Source organism: Salmo trutta, chromosome 12 (assembly GCF_901001165.1).
Source record: "Salmo trutta chromosome 12, fSalTru1.1, whole genome shotgun sequence".
NCBI classification, from domain to species: domain Eukaryota; kingdom Metazoa; phylum Chordata; class Actinopteri; order Salmoniformes; family Salmonidae; genus Salmo; species Salmo trutta.
The window spans coordinates 96,966,700-96,988,232 of NC_042968.1; the positions used below are offsets into that span (position 1 = coordinate 96,966,700).

The 21,533-nt window shown below is 44.2% G+C and overlaps 1 protein-coding gene across 1 annotated transcript in view; it reads right to left on the reverse strand.

Moving 5' to 3' along the window:
- si:dkey-71l1.1 (Porin3_Tom40 domain-containing protein) overlaps positions 1 to 21,533 on the reverse strand; it is a 43,394-nt gene that overhangs the window by 16,451 nt on the left and 5,410 nt on the right. The window contains exons 3-7 of the mRNA XM_029770430.1: positions 20,440 to 20,507; positions 19,946 to 20,038; positions 6,892 to 6,993; positions 6,401 to 6,506; positions 5,494 to 5,616 (exon numbers count right to left, since the gene is read on the reverse strand). Coding sequence (XP_029626290.1) covers positions 5,494 to 5,616; positions 6,401 to 6,506; positions 6,892 to 6,993; positions 19,946 to 20,038; positions 20,440 to 20,507 — 492 coding nt within the window. The remainder of the gene's footprint in view (positions 1 to 5,493; positions 5,617 to 6,400; positions 6,507 to 6,891; positions 6,994 to 19,945; positions 20,039 to 20,439; positions 20,508 to 21,533) is intronic.

Genomic DNA, 21,533 nt, shown 5'->3' on the forward strand with positions numbered 1-21,533 from the left:
CTGACCGTTTGAGCAGACACATGCACATTTGTGGCCTGCTGGAGGTCATTTTGCAGGGCTCTGGCAGTGCTTCTCCTGCTCCTCCTTGCACAAAGGCGGAGGTAGCGGTCCTGCTGCTGGGTTGTTGCCCTCCTACGGCCACCTCCACGTCTCCTGATGTACTGGCCTGTCTCCTGGTAGCGCCTCCATGCTCTGGACACTACGCTGACAGACACAGCAAACCTTCTTGCCACAGCTCGCATTGATGTGCCATCCTGGATGAGCTGCACTACCTGAGCCACTTGTGTGGGTTGTAGACTCCGTCTCATGCTACCACTAGAGTGAAAGCACCGCCAGCATTCAAAAGTGACCAAAACATCAGCCAGGAAGCATAGGAACTGAGAAGTGGTCTGTGGTCCCCACCTGCAGAACCACTCCTTTATTGGGGTGTCTTGCTAATTGCCTATAATTTCCACCTGTTGTCTATTCCATTTGCACAACAGCATGTGACATTTATTGTCAATCAGTGTTGCTTCCTAAGTGGACAGTTTGATTTCACAGAAGTGTGATTGACTTGGAGTTACATTGTGTTGTTTAAGTGTTCCCTTTATTTTTTGGAGCAGTGTATTTGACACCAGCACTAGGTGGTTTATAGCAGAAACCAACTACAATAGGTTTCAAACGTGGTAAATGCAGCTGTATCCATAGAGCCTCTAATCCATTCAACATCCTGTACCCATAGAGCCTCTAATCCATTCAACATCCTGTACCCATAGAGCCTCTAATCCATTCAACAACCTGTACCCATAGAGCCTCTAATCCATTCAACATCCTGTACCCATAGTGCCTCTAATCCATTCAACATCCTGTACCCATAGAGCCTCTAATCCATTCAACATCCTGTACCCATAGAGCCTCTAATCCATTCAACATCCTGTACCCATAGAGCTTCTAATCCATTCAACATCCTGTACCCATAGAGCCTCTAATCCATTCAACATCCTGTACCCATAGAGCTTCTAATCCATTCAACATCCTGTACCCATAGAGCCTCTAATCCATTCCAGATCCTGTACCCATAGAGCCTCTAATCCATTCAACATCCTGTACCCATAGAGCCTCTAATCCATTCAACATCCTGTACCCATAGAGCCTCTAATCCATTCAACATCCTGTATCCATAGAGCCTCTAATCCATTCAACATCCTGTACCCATAGAGCCTCTAATCCATTCAACATCCTGTACCCATCCTGTATCCATAGAGTCTCTAATCCATTCAACATCCTGTATCCATAGAGCTTCTAATCCATTCAACATCCTGTACCCATAGAGCCTCTAATCCATTCAACATTAAGTCCTGACGTTGTTTTACTGGAATATGATTCTGGATGTAAACTGCAACTCCACCTCCCAGATCTATTTCTGTCCCTCCTGAACAAATTGTATCCATGTATAGAGATCTCAGCATCCTCAAAATAAGAGTCCAAGTGAGTCTCTGATATTGCCAATACATGAATATTGTTTGACTGCACATTTCAGGAATTTTGTTCCTTAAAAACATATATTCAAGTTAACAATTAACAGACTTTTCTTTGGTAGATAAATACTGTATTTATACGTCCAAACATGAATCAGCAGTTGGAATCTGAGTGAGAGATACTCAGTCAGTATGTGTGTGTGTGTGTGTGTGTGTCTGTCGCTCCTCCTAACTCCTTGGGAGGGAGGGTGAACAACCAGTTTGTCATACCTCAGGTATGCTATGTCTGTCACACCCTGATCTGTTTCACCTGTCTTTGTTATTGTCTCCAACTCCCTCCAGGTGTCGCCATCTTCCCCATTATCCCCTGGGCACTTATGCTGGTATTCTGTTTGTCTGTTGCCAGTTCGTCTTGTTTGTTCTAGCCTACCAGCGGTTTGTCTCAGCGCCTGCTTTTCCCCAGTCTCTCTTTCTCGCCCTCCTGGTTTTGACCCTTGCCTGGCCTGTCTCTGAGCCCGCCTGCCTGACCCTGCCGTCCTGTACCTTTCCCCTACTTCTGGATTACTGACCTCTGCCTGACCCTGACCTGACCTGTCTATTTGCCTGCCCCTGCGGAACTATTATACTATTGGTTATCCGATGTGGTCGGAATCTGGGTTTTACCTTCATATCTGATAATGTGACCTCGTTCTCTTGCAGCCTTCATATCTGATAATGTCACCTCATTCTCTTGCAGCCTTCATAGCTGGTATTAGTTCCTTTCTTCTTTGACGGACTGCATCTCAGAAATCCTCATTGATGAAGGACCCTTTAAGGCATCTGGCTTTTTCAAAGACTGCAAGCTTATCCTTGAACCTGAGTAATTTCACTTCAATTGGCCTGGGTTTGGTTCCATTCTCACCACTAGTGCTCCCTGGTTTCCCAGACCAGTGAGCACGTTCCAGCTCTACCTGTTGATCCAGCTGCAGCTCCTCAGAAAACAGCTTTCGAACTCTGTCCTCTGATTCAGCCCTATTAGCGTGCTTGGTATCCAGCAGTAGTAGACCAGGCTGCCTAGCTTCATAGCTAGCAGCTAGGCTAGCTGCTTTGCCAGTGTATTACCAACTTGTTTGAGCTAGGATCCCTGGACATATATCAGTGGTCCCAGCGTTAACGCTAACTGTTTTCCACGATCCAGATATGAAAAGGAAAACTATTGTAAACTTTTATTAGCTAACTAGGTAGTTTGTTAAAGTAAAACAAACCAAGTCTCTAGTCTGGTGCGTGTTGATGACCTGCTGACTCTCTCTGACTCAGTATACTTCTAAGGTCCATTGTTTGTGTTTCTTTGCCCAAGCAAGTCTCTTCTTCTTATTGGTGTCCTTTAGTAGTGTTTTCTTTGCAGCATTTCACAATGAAGGCCTGATTCATGCAGTCTCCTCTGAACAGTTGATGTTGAGATGCGTCTGTTACTTGAATTCTGTGAAGCATTTATTTGGGCTGCAATTTCTGAGGTTGGTAACTCTAATGAACGTATCCTCTGCAGCAGAGGTAACTCTGGGTCTTCCTTTCCTGGGGCGGTCCTCATGAGAGCCAGTTTCATCATAGCGCTTGATGGTTTTTATGACTGCACTTGAAGAAACTTTCAAAGATCTTGAAATTTTCCAGATTGACTGACCTTCATGTCTTAAAGTAATGATGGACTGTCATTTATCTTTTCTTATTTGAGCTGTTCTTGCCATAATATGGACTTGGTCTTTTACCAAATAGGGCTATCTTCTGTATACCAACCCTACCTTCTCACAACATGCATTAAGAAGGAAAGAAATTCCACAAATTAACATTTAACAAGGCACACCTGTTAATTGAAATGCATTCCAGGTGACTACCTGAAACTGAAGATCTCGTACAACGCTGTGTACTACTCCCTTCACAGAACAGCACAAACTGGCTCTAACCAGAATAGAAAGAGGAGTGGGAGGCCCCGGTGCACAACTGAGCAAGAGGACAAGTACGTTAGAATGTCTAGTTTGAGAAACAGACGCCTCACAAGTCCTCAACTGGCAGCTTCATCATTAAATAGTACCCGCAAAACACCAGTGTTACGTGTTACGTTTTTCTTGTTCCCCATTTTCCCCTGTTAGTGTGTTTGTGTCCTGGGCATTACAGGTGTACCGAGTTGCGGCTAACGATGGTGGGCGTGGCTGTAGCGGATTACAGAGAGGATATCTGTTTGCCGTGTTAGAAGAGAAGAAGAGAGGGGGGAGAGAGAGAGGACACTTGTTTTTTGTTTGACTATTTGTGTTAATTTCTTTGTTCGTGTTTCAGCCTGTCCTCCTGAGGCGCTCCACCCTACCTAGGTCCTGGAGAAGGGAAAAGGTAGATCTGCCCATGGGTGTACATTCTCACGTAGATAACCCATTGTTTTATACACTAGGTTAGCCGGGCGGGTGTCACCCTTGTATTTTTTTGGAACCAGGTAGGACAGTGTGTTAGGGTTTAGAATGTGTTAGGAAGGATTAGGTGTGTAGAAGAGGAGGGACCTTTTGTTTATTTTCATTACTTGGACCCCGATCCCAAACATTCCCTTCTCTTACCTTCCCTTGTTGTTTTATTTCTTACTGATTATTTATGGGTGTGTTATATTGTTTATTTTAAATAATTTACTAAACATCCCCTGAGGGTTAACATTGAGTTCTGGTTGTGGTCTGATTTATTCATCGCCCATTGCACCCCACATTTCTTCCCATTTCATCCGTGTTACCTGGTGTGTTTAGGCCCAGGCATTTACGTCTCCTCCTCAGACAAGCTACACCTGAGGGGAGAACGTAAGACCAGTCTCAACTTGTGACCCCGGGATGCTGCCCTTCTGGGCAGATTTGCAAAGAAAAAGCCATATCTCAAACTGGCCAATAAAAAGAAAAGATTAAGATGGGCAAAAGAACACAGACACTGGACAGAGGAAGATTGGACAAAAAGTGTTAATGACAAGACGAATCAAAGTTTGAGGTGTTCGGATCACAAAGAAGAACATTCGTGAGATGCATAAAAAATGAAAAGATGCTGGAGGAGTGCTTGACGCCATCTGTCAGCATGGTGGAAGCAATGTGATGGTCTGGGGGTGCTTTGGTGCAGGTAAAGTGGGAGATTTGTATAGGATAAAAGGGATCTTGAAGAAGGAAGGCTATCACTCCATTTTGCAACGCCATGCCCTACCCTGTGGACGGCGCTTAATTGGAGCCAATTTCCTCCTACAACAGGACAATGACCCAAAGCACAACTCCAAACTATGCAATAACTATTTAGGGAAGAAGCAGTCAGCTGGTATTCTGTCTATAACGGAGTGGCCAGCACAGTCACCGGATCTCAACCCTATTGAGCTGTTGTGGGAGCAGCTTGACCGTATGGTACGTAAGAAGTGCTCATCAAGCCAATCCAACTTGTGGGAGGTGCTTCAGGAAGCGTGGGGTGAAATCTCTTCAGATTACCTCAACAAATTGACAACTAGAATGCCAAAGGTCAGCAAGGCTGTAATTGCTGCAAATGGAGGATTCTTTGACGAAAGCAAAATTTGAAGGACACAATTATTATTTCAATTAAAAATCATTATTTATAACCTTGTCAACATCTTGACTATATTTCCTATTCATTTTGCAACTCATTTCATGTATGTTTTCATGGAAAACAAGGACATTTCTAAAATGACCCCAAACTTTTGAACGGTAGTGTATATTTAAGCAATAAGGCATGAGGGGGTGTGGTATATGGCCAATATATCACGGCTAAAGGCTGTTCTTAGACACGACGCAACGCGGAGTGCCTGGATACAGCCCTTAACTGTGGTTTATTGGCAAGATACAACAAACCCCCGAGGTGCCTTATTGCTATTATAAACTGGTTACCAACGTCATAAATGTTGTTTTTGTCATACCTGTGGTATGCGGTCTGATACACCACGGCTGTCAGCCAATCAGCATTCAGGGCTCGAACCACCCAAATTATAATGTGTCTATATATATATATATATATTTATAAAATGTGTCTATATATATAATACCTGAGTACTGTCCAGCCAGGGTGAGAATCCCTCCCTCTTCATGTCTTCCTCTGTGGTAGACCAGCTCTCCTCCCAACACCAGCCCTGAACACACACTCTGGAGGAAGTGAGCTACCAGGATCACTACCCACACACACACACACACACACACACACACACACACACACACACACACACACACACACACACACACACACACACACACACACACACGATCATATTATAATGAGACACACACATTATCATATATATTATAATGAGACACACACATTATCATATATATTATAATGAGACACACACATTATCATGTATATTATAATGAGACACATACATTATCATATATATTATAATGAGACACACACATTATCATATTATAATAAGACACACACATTATCATATATATTATAATGAGACACACACATTATTGTCACATCCTGACCAGCAGAGGGAGCAATTGGATTAGTTTTGGTCAGAATGTGGCAGGGTTTTTGTGTGTGTGAAAGGTTGTGTTGGTGATTAGGATTCCCAATTGAAGGCAGGTGTGTTGAGTTGCCTTTGAATGGGAGTCCTATATAGGAGTGTGTGTTTTTCTTTGGGGTTGTGGGTAATTGTTTCTTGTTTAGTGTGGTTGCACCTGACAGGACTGTTGGCTGTCAGTTTGCTCAGTTTGTTTTTGTTATAGTGTTCTTTCTATTAAATTCAAGATGACGAACACTAACTCTGCTGCATTTTGGTCCTTTCCTGAAGACAGCTGTGACAATTATCATATATATTATAATGAGACACACACATTATCATATATATTATAATGAGACACACACATTATCATATATATTATAATGAGACACACACATTATCATATATATTATAATGAGACACACATTATCATAGAAATACACTCAGCTACCTGACTCCCGTAGGACATCAGGGTTCGCCATGGTAACAGCAGCTGTGAAGTCACTTCCTCTGTACTCCGTCTCAAACTGCCACGTCATGAACTGAGCCTGCTGGGTCTATACACACACACACACACACACACACACACACACACACACACACACACACACACACACACACACACACACACACACACACACACACACACACACACACACACACACAGACACACACACACACACACTCTACTGATGCTATGTAAAGTATCCCTGAGACTTTGTTAATTTGTTTTACATGTCACTGGGACGTTTTAGAGACTGGAGGACCTGGGACTGACTGGCTATGTAACCACGGTCAACTGTTCTTGGAGTACGATTTGAAACAAGCCAGTCTAGCACTGGGGTTTATTCATTTTATTTAACATTTATTTAACTAGGAAAGTCAGTTAAGAACAAATTCTTATTTACAATGACGGCCTCCTGGTAGATCTGAACCACCCACCTGAAACACAGCCTTGGCCCTGATTCGTTCGCTAAGATGCAGCAGCGAATGAGCATTCAGACTGCCGGAAGAGTCCATCTCACCGATGAGCACGGGGGAGTCCTGGAAATGGAAAGTTTGTGGTAATACTAACATTTCTTTCTTTGTTTTTCTATGCTGTTTTGTACTGTAGGGATGTTGCTTTGCTGTGTCTAGTCTGTGTGAAATCCATCAGGTACCACGGTGGAAACAAGAGGAATCACTTTAACGTGTTATCCTCAGGGGTGTACTCATCTGTTTACCCAATAAATACATCAATCAATCCCCACATCTTAATTTTTTTTTTGTAATTTATTTTTATTTCACCTTTATTTAACCAGGTAGGCTAGTTGAGAACAAGTCCTTTATTTAACCAGGTAGGCCGGTTGAGAACAAGTCCTTTATTTAACCAGGTAGTCTAGTAGAGAACAAGTCCTTTATTTAACCAGGTAGGCTAGTTGAGAACAAGTTCTCATTTACAACTGCGACCTGGCCAAGATAAAGCAAAGCAGTTCGACACATATAACAACACAGTTACACATGGAGTAAAACAAACATACAGTCAATAGTACAGTAGAAAAATAAGTCTATATACAATGTGAGCAAAAGAGGTGAGATAAGGTAGGTAAAGGCAATAAATAGGCCATGGTGGCGAAGTAAATACAATATAGCAAGTAAAACACTGGAATGGTAGATTTGACAGTAGATGAGTGTGCAAAGTAGAAATACTGGGGTGCAAAGGAGCAAAATAAATAAATAAATAAATACAAAAGGGGAAGAGGAAGTTGTTTGGGCTGTTTATAGATGGGCTATGATGTACAGGTGCAGTGATCTGTGAGCTGCTCTGACAGCTGGTGCTTAAAGCTGGTGATGGAGATAAGTGTTTCCAGTTTCAGAGATTTTTGTAGTTCATTCCAGTCATTGGCAGCAGAGAACTGAAGGAGAGGCGGCCAAAGGAGAAATTGGCTTTGGGGGTGACAAGTGAGATATACCTGCTGGAGCACGTGCTACAGGTGGGTGCTGCTATGGTGACCAGCGAGCAGAGATAAGGCGGGACTTTACCTAGCAGGGTCTTGTAGATGACCTGGAGTCAGCGGGTTTGGCGACGAGTATGAAGCGAGGGCCAGCCAACGAGAGCGTACAGGTCGCAGTGGTGGGTAGTATATGGGGCTTTGGTGACAAAACGGATGGCACTGTGATAGACTGCATCCAATTTGTTGAGTAGGGTGTTGGAGGCTATTTTGTAAATGACATCGCCAAAGTCGAGGATCGGTAAGATGGTCAGTTTTACGAGGGTATGTTTGGCAGCATGAGTGAAGGATGCTTTGTTGCGAAATAGGAAGCCAATTCTAGGTTTAACCTTGGATTGGAGATGTTTTATGTGAGTCTGGAAGGAGAGTTTACAGTCTAACGAGACACCTAGGTATTTGTAGTTGTCCACATATTCTAAGTCAGAACCGTCCAGAGTAGTGATGCTGGACGGGCGGGCAAGTGCAGGCAGCGATCGGTTGAAGAGCATGCATTTAGTTTTACTTGTATTTAAGAGCAGTTGGAGGCCATGGAAGGAGAGTTGTATGGCATTGAAGCTCGTCTGGAGGGTTGTTAACACAGTGTCCAAAGAGGGGCCAGAAGTATACAGAATGGTGTCGTCTGCGTAGAGGTGGATCAGAGACTCACCAGCAGCAAGAGCGACATCATTGATATATACAGAGAAGAGAGTCGGCCCAAGAATTGAACCCTGTGGCACCCCCATAGAGTGCCAGAGACCCGGACAACAGGCCCTCAGATTTGACACACTGAACTCTGTCGGAGAAGTAGTTGGTGAACCAGTCGAGGCAATAATTTCAGAAACCAAGGCTGTTGAGTCTGCCGATGAAGATGTGGTGATTGACAGAGTCGAAAGCCTTGGCCAGGTCAATGAATACGGCTGCACAGTACTGTTTCTTATCGATGGCGGTTAAGATATCTTTTAGGACCTTGAGCGTGGCTGAGGTGCACCCATGACCAGCTCTGAAACCAGATTGCATAGCGGAGAAGGTACGGTGGGATTCGAAATGGTCTGTGATCTGTTTGTTAACTTGGCTTTCGAAGACCTTAGAAAGGCAGGGTAGGATAGATATAGGTCTGCAGCAGTTTGGGCCAAGAGTGTCCCCCCCTTTGAAGAGGGGGATGACCGCAGCTGCTTTCCAATCTTTGGGAATCTCAGACGACACGAAAGAGAGGTTGAACAGGCTAGTAATAGGGGTTGCAACAATTTTGGCAGATAATTATAGAAAGAAAGGGTCCAGATTGTCTAGCCCAGCTGATTTGTGGGGGTCCAGATTTTGCAGCTCTTTCAGAACATCAGCTGACTGGATTTGGGAGAAGGAGAAATGGGGAAGGCTTGGGTGAGTTGCTGTGGGGGGTGCAGTGCTGTTGACCGGGGTAGGGGTAGCCAGGTGGAAAGCATGGCCAGCCGTAGTAAAATGCTTATTGAAATTCTCAATTATAGTGGATTTATCAGAGGTGACAGAGTTTCCTATCCTCAGTGCAGTGGGCAGCTGGGAGGAGGTGTTCTTGTTCTCCATGGACTTTACAATGTCCCAGAACGTTTTTGAGTTTGTGTTGCAGGAAGCAAATTTCTGCTTGAAAAAGCTAGCCTTGGCTTTTCTAACTGCCTGTGTATATTGGTTTCTAACTTCCCTAAAAAGTTGCATTTCAAGGGGGCTGTTCGATAATGCAGAACGCCACAGGATGTTTTTGTGTTGGTTAAGGGCAGTCAGGTCTGGAGAGAACCAAGGGCTATATCTGTTCCTGGTTCTAAATTTCTTGAATGGGGTATGCTTATTTAAGATGGTGAGGAAGGCATTTAAAAAAAATAACCAGGCATCCTCTACTGACGGGATGAGGTCAATATCCTTCCAGGATACCCGGGCCAGGTCGATTAGAAAGGCCTGCTCGCTGAAGTGTTTCAGGGAGCGTTTGATGGTGATGAGTGGAGGTCGTTTGACCGCAGACCCATTACGGATGCAGGCAATGAGGCAGTGATCGCTGAGATCTTGGTTGAAAACAGCAGAGGTGTATTTAGAGGCCAAGTTGGTTAGGATGATATCTATGTGGGTGCCCGTGTTTACAGCATTGGGGTTGTACCTGGTAGGTTCATTGATAATTTGTGTGAGATTGAGGGCATCAAGCTTAGATTGTAGGATGGCCAGGGTGTTAAGCATGTCCCAGTTTAGGTCACCTAGCAGCACGAGCTCTGAAGATAGATGGGGGGCAATCAGTTCACATATGGTATCCAGAGCACAGCTGGGGGCAGAGGGTGGTCTATAGCAGGCGGCAACAGTCAGAGACTTGTTTTTAGAGAGGTGGATTTTTAAAAGTAGAAGTTCAAATTGTTTGGGTGCAGACCTGGATAGTAGGACAGAACTCTGCAGGCTATCTCTGCAGTAGATTGTAACACCGCCCCCTTTGGCCGTTCTATCTTGTCTGAAAATGTTGTAGTTAGGGATGGAGATTTCAGAGTTATTGGTGGTCTTCCTAAGCCAGTATAATAATGAAGTATACTAGAGCAGAATAGAATAGCCTGCACACTGAATATGCTCCTAATGACATTTATTGACAATACCATGTTAGTCTCTGGTAGTTCCCTCTGAACACCACGTTAGCCTCTGAACACCATGTTAGCCTTTGAACACCATGTTAGCCTCTGAACACCATGTTAGCCTCTGAGCACCATGTTAGCCTCTGGTACTTCCCTCTGAACACCATGTTAGCCTCTGGTAGTTCCCTCTGAACTCCATGTTAGCCTCTGAACACCATGTTAGCCTCTGAACACCCTGTTAGCCTCCGGTATACAAGTGTAATGTTTGTAAATATATTGCTCAGGGTAGTTAAGTGTGAATATGCCCTTAGATTAAAGCTGACAGTCTGCACTTTAACTTCATAGTTATTGTATCATTGTACGCTAAGATGGCGCCGGAGAATAAGGCAGACGTTCAACCAATTGTTTTGTTGTTCGTTTATAACTTATTTTTTTACTTATTTTGTACATAATGTTGCCGCTACTGTCTCTTATGACCGAAAATAACTTCTAGACATCAGGACTGTGATTACTCACCACGGACTGGCAGAATCATTTTTTTCCTTTAAGAGCCTGACGAGGCCGACGTGAACGATATACTGCTTTCTCGGGAACAGGCCCAGATTCCCGTGATTTGCGTGAAGAGGAGGCGGTGAAAAAGGGGCCGGAGAGCGGGCTGCCTTCTGAGAATTCGTAGGCGATCGAATAAACCCCCACTTCCTTCCATTCTGCAATGTGCAATCTTTGGACAATAAAATAGATGACCGAGGCGGAAGATTAAACTACCAACGGGACAATCAAAACTGTAATATTTTATGCTTCACGGAGTCGTGGCTGAACGACGACATTATCAACATATATGATGTATCGGCAGGATAAAACAGTGGCGTCTGGTAAGACAAGGGGCGGGGGACTATGTATTTTTGTAAATAACAGCTGGTGCACAATATCTAAGGAAGTCTCGAGCTATTGCTCGCCTGAGGTAGAGTATCTCATGATAAGCTGTAGACCACACTACCTACCGAGAGAGTTTTCATCTGTATTCTTTGTAGCTGTTTACATACCACCACAGTCAGAGGCTGGCGCTAAGACTGCATTGAATGAGCGGTATTCCACCATAAGCAAACAAGAAAACGCTCACCCAGAGGTGGCGCTCCTAGTAGCCGGGGACTTTAATGCAGGGAAACTTAAATCCATTTTACAAAACTTCTATCAGCATGTTAAATGTGCAACCAGAGGAAAAAACAAACCTCTGGACCACCTTTACTCCACACACAGAGATGCATACAAAGCTCTCCCTCGCCCTCCATTTGGCAAATCTGACCATAATTCTATCCTCCTCATTCCTGCTTACAATCAAAAATTAAAGCAGGAAGCACCAGTGACTAGATCAATAAAAAAGAAGATGAAGCAGATGCTAAGCTACAGGACTGTTTTGCTAGCACAAACTGGAATATGTTACGGGCTTCCTCCGGTGGCATTGAGTACATCACATCAGTCATTGGCTTCATCAACAAGTGTATCGATGACGTCGTCCCCACAGTGACTGTACGTACATACCCCAACCAGAAGCCATGTATTACAGGCAACATCCGCACTGAGCTAAAAGCTAGAGCTGCCGCTTTCAAGGAGAGGGACTCTAACCCGGAAGCTTATAATAAATCCTGCTATGCCCACCGACAAACCATCAAACAGCCAAAGCGTCAATACAGGACTAAGATCAAATCGTTCTACACCGGCTCTGACAATCGTTGGATGTGGCAGGGCTTGCAAACCATTACAGACTACAAAGGGAAGCACAGCCGAGAGCTGCCCAGTGATACGATCCTACCAAACGCTCGCTTCGAGGTTCCCAAGAAAGCGAAAGTAACGGAGCTAAATGACTATCGCCCCGTAGCACTCACTTCCGTCATCATGAAGTGCTTTGAGAGACTAGTTAAGGACCATATCACCTCCACCCTACCTGACACCCTAGACCCAGTCCAGTTTGCTTACCGCCCCAATAGGTCCACAGACGACGCAATCGCAATCACACTGCACACTGCCCTAACCCATCTGGACAAGAGGAATACCTATGTAAGAATGCTGTTCATCGACTACAGCTCAGTATTTAACTCCAGAGTACCCTCCAAACTCGTCATTAAGCTCGAGACCCTGGGTCTAGACCCCGCCCTGTGCAACTGGGTCCTGGACTTCCTGACGGGCCGCCCCCAGGTGGTGAGGGTAGGTAACAACATCGCCACCCCACTGATCCTCAACACTGGGGCCCCACAAAGGTGCGTTCTCAGCCCTCTCCTGTACTCCCTGTTCACCCATGACTGCGTGGCCATGCACGCCTCCAACTCAATCATCAAGTTTGCAGACGACACTACAATGGTAGGCTTAATTACCAACAACGATGAGACGGCCTACAGGGAGGAGGTGAGGGCCCTCGGAGTGTGGTGTCAGGAAAATAAACTCACACTCAATGTCAACAAAACAAAGGAGATTATCGTGGACTTCAGGAAACAGCAGAGGGAGCAGCCCCCTATCCACATCAACGGGACAGTAGTGGAGAAGGTGGAAAGTTTAAGTTCCTCGGCGTACACATCATGGACAAACTGAAATGGTCCACCCACACAGACAGCGTGGTGAAGAAGGCGCAGCAGCGCCTCTTCAACCACAGGAGGCTGAAGAAATTCGGCTTGTCACCAAAAACACTCACAAACTTTTACAGATGCACAATCGAGAGCATCCTGTCGGGCTGTATCACCGCCTGGTACGGCAACTGCTCCTCCCACAACCGGAAGGCTCTCCAGAGTAGTGAGGTCTGCACAATGCATAACTGGGGGCAAACTACCTGCCCTCCAGGACACCTACAGCACCCGATGTCACAGGAAGGCCAAAAAGATCATCAAGGACAACAACCACCCGAGCCACTGCCTGTTCACCCCGCTGTCATCCAGAAGGCGAGGTCAGTACAGGTGCATCAAAGCTGGGACCGAGAGACTGAAAAACAGCTTCTATCTCAAGACCATCAGACTGTTAAACAGCCATCACTAACATTGAGTGGCAGCTGCCAACATACTGACTCATCTCTAGCCCCTTTAATAATGAAACAATTGATGTAATAAATGTATCACTACCCACTTTAAACAATGCCACTTTAGATAATGTTTACATACCCTGCATTACTCATCCCATATGTATATACTGTTCTGTATACCATCTACTGCATCTTGCCTATGCCGTTCGGCCATCGCTCATTCATATATTTTTATGTACATATTCTTATTCATTCCTTTACACTTGTGTGTATAAGGTAGTTGTTGTGAAATTGTTAGGTTAGATTACTTGTTAGATATTACTGCATGGTCGGAACTAGAAGCACAAGCATTTCGCTACACTTGCATTAACATCTGTTAACCATGTGTATGTGACAAATAAAATTTGATTTGAAATAACACTGAAACATGCATGAGAGTACCAGCTGTTCCGGAAGACTGTGTGATCACGCTCTCTGCAGCCGATGTGAGTAAGACCTTTAAACAGGTCAACATTCACAAGGCCGCAGGGCCAGACAGATTACCAGGACGTGTACTGTGAGCATGCACTGACCAACTGGCAAGTGTCTTCACTGACATTTTCAACCTCTCCCTGACTTAGTATGTAATACCAACATGTTTTAAGCAGACCACCATAGTGCCTGTGCCCAAGAACACTAAGGTAACCTGCCTAAACGACTACCGACCCGTAGCACTCATGTCGGTAGCCATGAAATGCTTTGTAAGGCTGGTCATGGCTCACATCAACTTCATTATCCCAGAAACTCTAGACCCACTACAATTTGCATACCGCCCCAACAGATCCACAGATGATGCAATCTCTATTGCTCTCCAAACTGCCCTCACCCACCTAGACAAGAGGAACACCTATATGACAATGCTTTCCATTGACTACAGCTCAGCATTCAACACCACAGACCACTCCAAGCTCATCACCAAGCTCAGGACCCTGGGACTAAACACCTCCCTCTGCAACTGGATCCTGGACTTCCTGACGGGCCGCCCCCAGGTGGTGAGGGTAGGTAACAACACATCCGCCATGCTGATCCTCAACACGGGGGTCCCTCAGGGGTGTGTGCTCAGTCCCCTCCTGTACTCCCTGTTCACTCATGACTGCACGGCCAGGCACAACTCCAACACCATCATTAAGTTTGCCGATGACACAACAGTGGTAGGCCAGATACCCGACAACGACGAGACAGCATATAAGGAGGAGGTCAGAGACCTGGCCATGTGGTGCCAGGACAACAACCTCTCCCTCAACATGACCAAGACAAAGAAGATGATTGTGGACTACAGGAAAAAGAGGACCGAGCATGCCCCCATTCTCATCGACAAGGCTGTAATGGAGCAGGTTGAGAGCTTCAAGTTCCTTGGTGTCCACATCACCAACAAACTAACATGGTCCAAGCACACCAAGACAGTCGTGAAGAAGGCACAACAAAACCTATTCCCCATCAAGAGACTAAAAAGATGTGTTATGGGTCCTCAGATCCTCAAAAGGTTCTCTACAGCTGCACCATCGAGAGCATCCTGACTGGTTGCATCACTGCCTGGTATGGCAAATGCTCGGCCTCCGACTGCAAGACACTACAGAGGGTAGTGTGTATAAAGCTTCCTGCCATCCAGGACCTCTACACCAGGCGGTGTCAGAGGAAGGCCCTAAAAATTGTCAAAGACTCGAGCCACCCTAGTCATAGACTGTTCTCTCTGCTACCGCACGGCAAGCGGTACCAGAGAGCCAGGTCTAGGTCAAAGAGGCTTCTAAACAACTTCTATCCCCAAGCCATAAGACTCCTTAACACCTAATCAAATGCCTACCCAGACTATTTGCATTGCCCCCCCCCCCCTCTTTTACACCACTGCTACTCTCTGTTCTTATCATCTATGAATAGTCACTTTAATAACTATACCTACATGTACATATTACCTCAACTAACCGTTTCCCCCACACATTGACTCTGTACCGGTACCCCCTGTATATAGCCTCCACATTGACTCTGTACCGGTACTCCCTGTACATAGTCTCCACATTGACTCTGTACCGGTACCCCCTGTATATAGCCTCCACATTGACTCTGTACCGGTACCCCCTGTATATAGCCTCCACATTGACTCTGTACCGGTACCCCCTGTATATAGCCTCCACATTGACTCTGTACCGGTACCCCCTGTATATAGCCTCCACATTGACTCTGTACCGGTACCCCCTTTATATAGCCTCCACATTGACTCTGTACCGGTACCCCCTGTATATAGCCTCCACATTGACTCTGTACCGGTACCCCCTGTATATAGCCTCCACATTGACTCTGTACCGGTACCCCCTGTATATAGCCTCCACATTGACTCTGTACCGGTACCCCCTGTATATAGCCTCCACATTGACTCTGTACCGGTACCCCCTGTATATAGTCTCCACATTGACTCTGTACCGGTACCCCCTGTATATAGTCTCCACATTGACTCTGTACTGGTACCCCCTGTATATAGCCTCCACATTGACTCTGTACCGGTACCCCCTGTATATAGCCTCTACATTGACTCTGTACCGGTACCCCCTGTATATAGCCTCCACATTGACTCTGTACCGGTACCCCCTGTATATAGCCTCCACATTGACTCTGTACCGGTACCCCCTGTATATAGCCTCCACATTGACTCTGTACCGGTACCCCCTGTATATAGCCTCCACATTGACTCTGTACCGGTACCCCCTGTATATAGCCTCCACATTGACTCTGTACCGGTACCCCCTGTATATAGCCTCCACATTGACTCTGTACCGGTAGCCCCTGTATATAGCCTCCACATTGACTCTGTACCGGTAGCCCCCTGTATATAGCCTCCACATTGACTCTGTACCGTAACCCCCTGTATATAGCCTCCACATTGACTCTGTACCGGTACACCCTGTATATAGCCTCCACATTGACTCTGTACCGGTACCCCCTGTATATAGCCTCCACATTGACTCTGTACTGGTACCCCCTGTATATAGCCTCCACATTGACTCTGTACCGGTACCCCCTGTATATAGCCTCCACATTGACTCTGTACCGGTACCCCCTGTATATAGCCTCCACATTGACTCTGTACCGGTACCCCCCTGTATATAGTCTCCACATTGACTCTGTACCGGTACCCCCTGTATATAGCCTCCACATTGACTCTGTACCGGTACCCCCTGTATATAGCCTCCACATTGACTCTGTACCGGTACCCCCTGTATATAGTCTCCACATTGACTCTGTACCGGTACCCCCTGTATATAGCCTCCACATTGACTCTGTACCGGTACCCCCCTGTATATAGCCTCCACATTGACTCTGTACCGGTACCCGCTGTATATAGTCTCGCTATTGTTATTTTATTGATGCTCTTTAATTACTTGTTACTTTTATTTCTTATTCTAATCCATATTTTTTTCTAAACTGCATTGTTGGTTAGAGGCTTGTAAGTAAGCATTTCACTGTGAGGTCTACTACACCTGTTGTATTCAGCATTTCACTGTGAGGTCTACTACACCTGTTGTATTCAGCATTTCACTGTGAGGTCTACTACACCTGTTGTATTCAGCATTTCACTGTGAGGTCTACTACACCTGTTGTATTCAGCATTTCACTGTGAGGTCTACTACACCTGTTGTATTCAGCATTTCACTGTGAGGTCTACTACACCTGTTGTATTCAGCATTTCACTGTAAGGTCTACTACACCTGTTGTATTCAGCATTTTACTGTAAGGTCTACTACACCTGTTGTATTCAGCATTTCACTGTGAGGTCTACTACACCTGTTGTATTCAGCATTTCACTGTGAGGTCTACTACACCTGTTGTATTCAGCATTTCACTGTGAGGTCTACTACACCTGTTGTATTCAGCATTTCACTGTGAGGTCTACTACACCTGTTGTATTCAGCATTTCACTGTGAGGTCTACTACACCTGTTGTATTCAGCATTTCACTTTGAGGTCTACTACACCTGTTGTATTCAGCATTTCACTGTGAGGTCTACTACACCTGTTGTATTCAGCATTTCACTGTGAGGTCTACTACACCTGTTGTATTCAGCATTTCACTGTGAGGTCTACTACACCTGTTGTATTCAGCATTTCACTGTAAGGTCTACTACACCTGTTGTAGTCAGCATTTCACTGTGAGGTCTACTACACCTGTTGTATTCAGCATTTCACTGTAAGGTCTACTACACCTGTTGTATTCAGCATTTCACTTTGAGGTCTACTACACCTGTTGTATTCAGCATTTCACTGTGAGGTCTACTACACCTGTTGTATTCAGCATTTCACTGTAAGGTCTACTACACCTGTTGTATTCAGCATTTCACTGTAAGGTCTACTACACCTGTTGTATTCAGCATTTCACTGTGAGGTCTACTACACCTGTTGTAGTCAGCATTTCACTGTGAGGTCTACTACACCTGTTGTATTCAGCATTTCACTGTAAGGTCTACTACACCTGTTGTATTCAGCATTTCACTTTGAGGTCTACTACACCTGTTGTATTCAGCATTTCACTGTGAGGTCTACTACACCTGTTGTATTCAGCATTTCACTTTGAGGTCTACTACACCTGTTGTATTCAGCATTTCACTGTGAGGTCTACTACACCTGTTGTATTCAGCATTTCACTGTGAGATCTACACCTGTTGTATTCGGCGCATGTGACTAATAAAATTTGATTTGATCATTTCAACATTGTAACTCCCAATACTTCCGGAGCTCACTTTATTTCCTAAAACTTGTCAATGTTAAACATTGTATTAAGGTGGGGAACATTCAACATTGTATTAACTTCTTATGGGCAGGTGGGACGGTAGCGTCCCAACTGGCCAACATCCGGTGAAATAGCAGAGCGCGAAATTGAAACTACAGAATTATAAATATTTAACTTTCATAAAATCACAAGTGTAATACATCAAAATAAAGCTCAACTTCTTGTTAATCCAGCCGCTGTGTCAGATTTCAAAAAGGCTTTACGGCGAAAGCACACCATGCGATTATCTGAGGACAGCGCCGCGCATACAAAAGCATGAAAAACATATTTCAACCAGGCAGGTGCGCCACGAAAGTCAGAAATAGCGATATAATAATTGCCTTTGATGATCTTCTTCTGTTGGCACTCCAAAAGGTCCCAGATACATCACAAATGGTCCTTTTGTTCGATAATGTCCTTCTTTAAATCCATAAAAACTCAGTTTAGCTGGCACGCTTCAGTCAATAATCCACCCAGTTTCCCTCCATCAAAATGCATACAAAATGAATCCCTGTCACGTCCTGACCAGTAATAAGATTATTTGCTCTTGTAGTTTGGTCAGGACGTGGCAGAGGGTATTTTGTTTATGTGTGTCGGGGTGATGGTTTATGTAGTAGGGTGTTTGATTCATTATTTCCGGGGTTTTTGGTCACTGCTATATATTAGTCTATTTCTATGTTCTTTCTAGTTAGTCTGTTTCTATGTTTAGTTAATTGGGGTGTGGACTCTCAATTGAAGGCAGGTGCCTTTGATTGAGAGTCCTATATATTAGGGTGTGTTTGTGTTTGTAAATTGTGGGAGGTTGTTTCTTGTTTAGCTGTCTATGCCTGACAAGACTGTTTTTTCGTCATTCATCATTGTTGTTATTTTTGTATACGTGTTTGTTTGGTTTTCCTTCTTTCACCTATTAAAAGAAGATGAGTATAAAATCTGCTGCGTTTTGGTCCTTTCCAGACGACAATTGTGACAATCCCAAACGTTACTAATAAACTTTTCCAAACAAGTCAAACAACGTTTATAATCAAACCTTAGGTACCCTAATATGAAAATAAACGATAAAATTTAAGACGGAGAATCGTTATTGTCTTTACCGGAGAAAAATACCAAAGAACGCGCTCTCATTCACGCGCTTGGAAACACTACAGCCAAAATGGGAGCCACCTAGAAAAACTACAATTTCTGGCTCATTTTTCCAAAAACCAGCCTGAAACTCTTTCTAAAGACTGTTGACATCTAGTGGAAGCCCTAGGAACTGCAATCTGGGAGGATTTCGCCTTATAATAAAAGTGACAGTGACATTGAAAACAGTGGTAGGTAGACAAGTAGGTAGACAAGTAGGCAGGAAGAAAAGTAGTCTGGAGGACAGGTAGATAGGCAGACAAGTAGGTAGACAAGTAGGTAGACAGGTAGGTAAACAGGTAGGTAGACAGGTAGACAGACAGGTAGACAAGTAGACAGGTAGGTCAGAGGACAGGCAGACAGGTAGACAGGTAGATAGACAGGTAGGTCAGAGGACAGGCAGACAGGTAGACAGGTAGGTCAGAGGACAGGTAGACAGGTAGGTAGACAGGTAGTTAGACAGGTAGGTAGACAGGTAGTTAGACAGGTAGGTCAGAGGACAGGCAGACAGGTAGACAGGTAGTTAGGTGACTAACCGTATCTTTGCCGTGGCTGTCAGATTGACGGTGCTCCACATGGAAGCGGTACTGAGACGGACTCACTGCACTGAGGTGGAAGGTATGACTGGCCTGGCACAGACACATGCACACACACACACACACACACACACACACACACGCACGCACGCACGCACGCACAGACACACACACACACACACACACACACACGCACGCACGCACGCACGCACGCACACATGCACACACACACACACACACACACACAGACCCACGCACACACAGACACACGCAGACAAACGCACACACAGACAAAATGCACAGACACACACACAGACACATGCACGCACGCACACACACACAGAAAAACGCACACACAAACACACAGACAGACAATCCAATTAATTACACAGAGAATCAACAAATCATAAAAATGGGGTGAGAAGTGTGTGTGTTTGTGTAGTATTCAATCCCATGTATTACCATCATTATTATGTACTACTATCACTACTAACCTTGAAGAAGCTGCTGAGGGTTTTGTTGACAATCATCTTCACTCCCTCAATCTGCTGTGGGAACACATCTAGAGAGACAGAGAGAAAGAGATTAGGACACGGTCTCTGCAGCATGGTGTTAGTAGTAGCAGTATTAATAGTAGTTATGGTATAGTAGTAATAGTATAGTAGTAATAGTAGTAGTATAGAGAGAGACAGTAGTAGTAGCAGTATTAATAGTAGTTAAGGTACAGTAGTAATAGTAATATTATAGTAGTAGTAGTATAGAGAGAGACAGAGAGAACATCTAGAGAGACAGAGAGAAAGACATTAGGACACGGTCTCTGCAGCATGGTGTTAGTAGTAGCAGTATTAATAGTAGTTATGGTACAGTAGTAATAGTAATATTATAGTAGTAGTAGTATAGAGAGAGACAGTAGTAGTAGCAGTATTAATAGTAGTTATGGTATAGTAGTAATAGTAATATTATAGTAGTAGTAGTATAGAGAGAGACAGTAGTAGTAGCAGTATTAATAGTAGTTATGGTATAGTAGTAATAGTATAGTAGCAATAGTAGTAGTATAGTAGTAGTAGCAGTAGTATAGTAGTAGTATTAATAGTAGTTATGGTATAGTATTAGTAATAGTAGTAAAAGTAGTAGTATTATTAGTAATAGTATAGTAGTAATAGTAGTAGTAGCAGTAGTAGCAATACGAACAGTAGTAGAAGTAGTAATAGTATAGTAGGAGTAGTAATAGTAGAAGCAATAGTGTAGTAGTAGTATAGTAGTAGTAGCAGCAGTAGTAATTGTAATAGTAGTAGTAGTAGTAGCAGTAGTATTAGTATAGTATAGTAGTAATAGTATCAGTAGCAGTAGTAATATTATAGTATAGTAGTAATAGTATCAGTAGCAGTAGTAATATTATAGTACAAGTAGTAGTCATAGCAGCAGTAGTATAGTAGTAGTAATAGTATAGTAGTAATAGTACAGTAGTAGTAGTAGTAGCAGTAGTATGGTAGTAGAAGTAGTAATAGTAGTTATAGTAGTAGTAGTAGTAGCAATAGTGTAGTAGTATAGTAGTAGTAGTAGTAGTAGTAGTAGTAGTAGTAGTAGA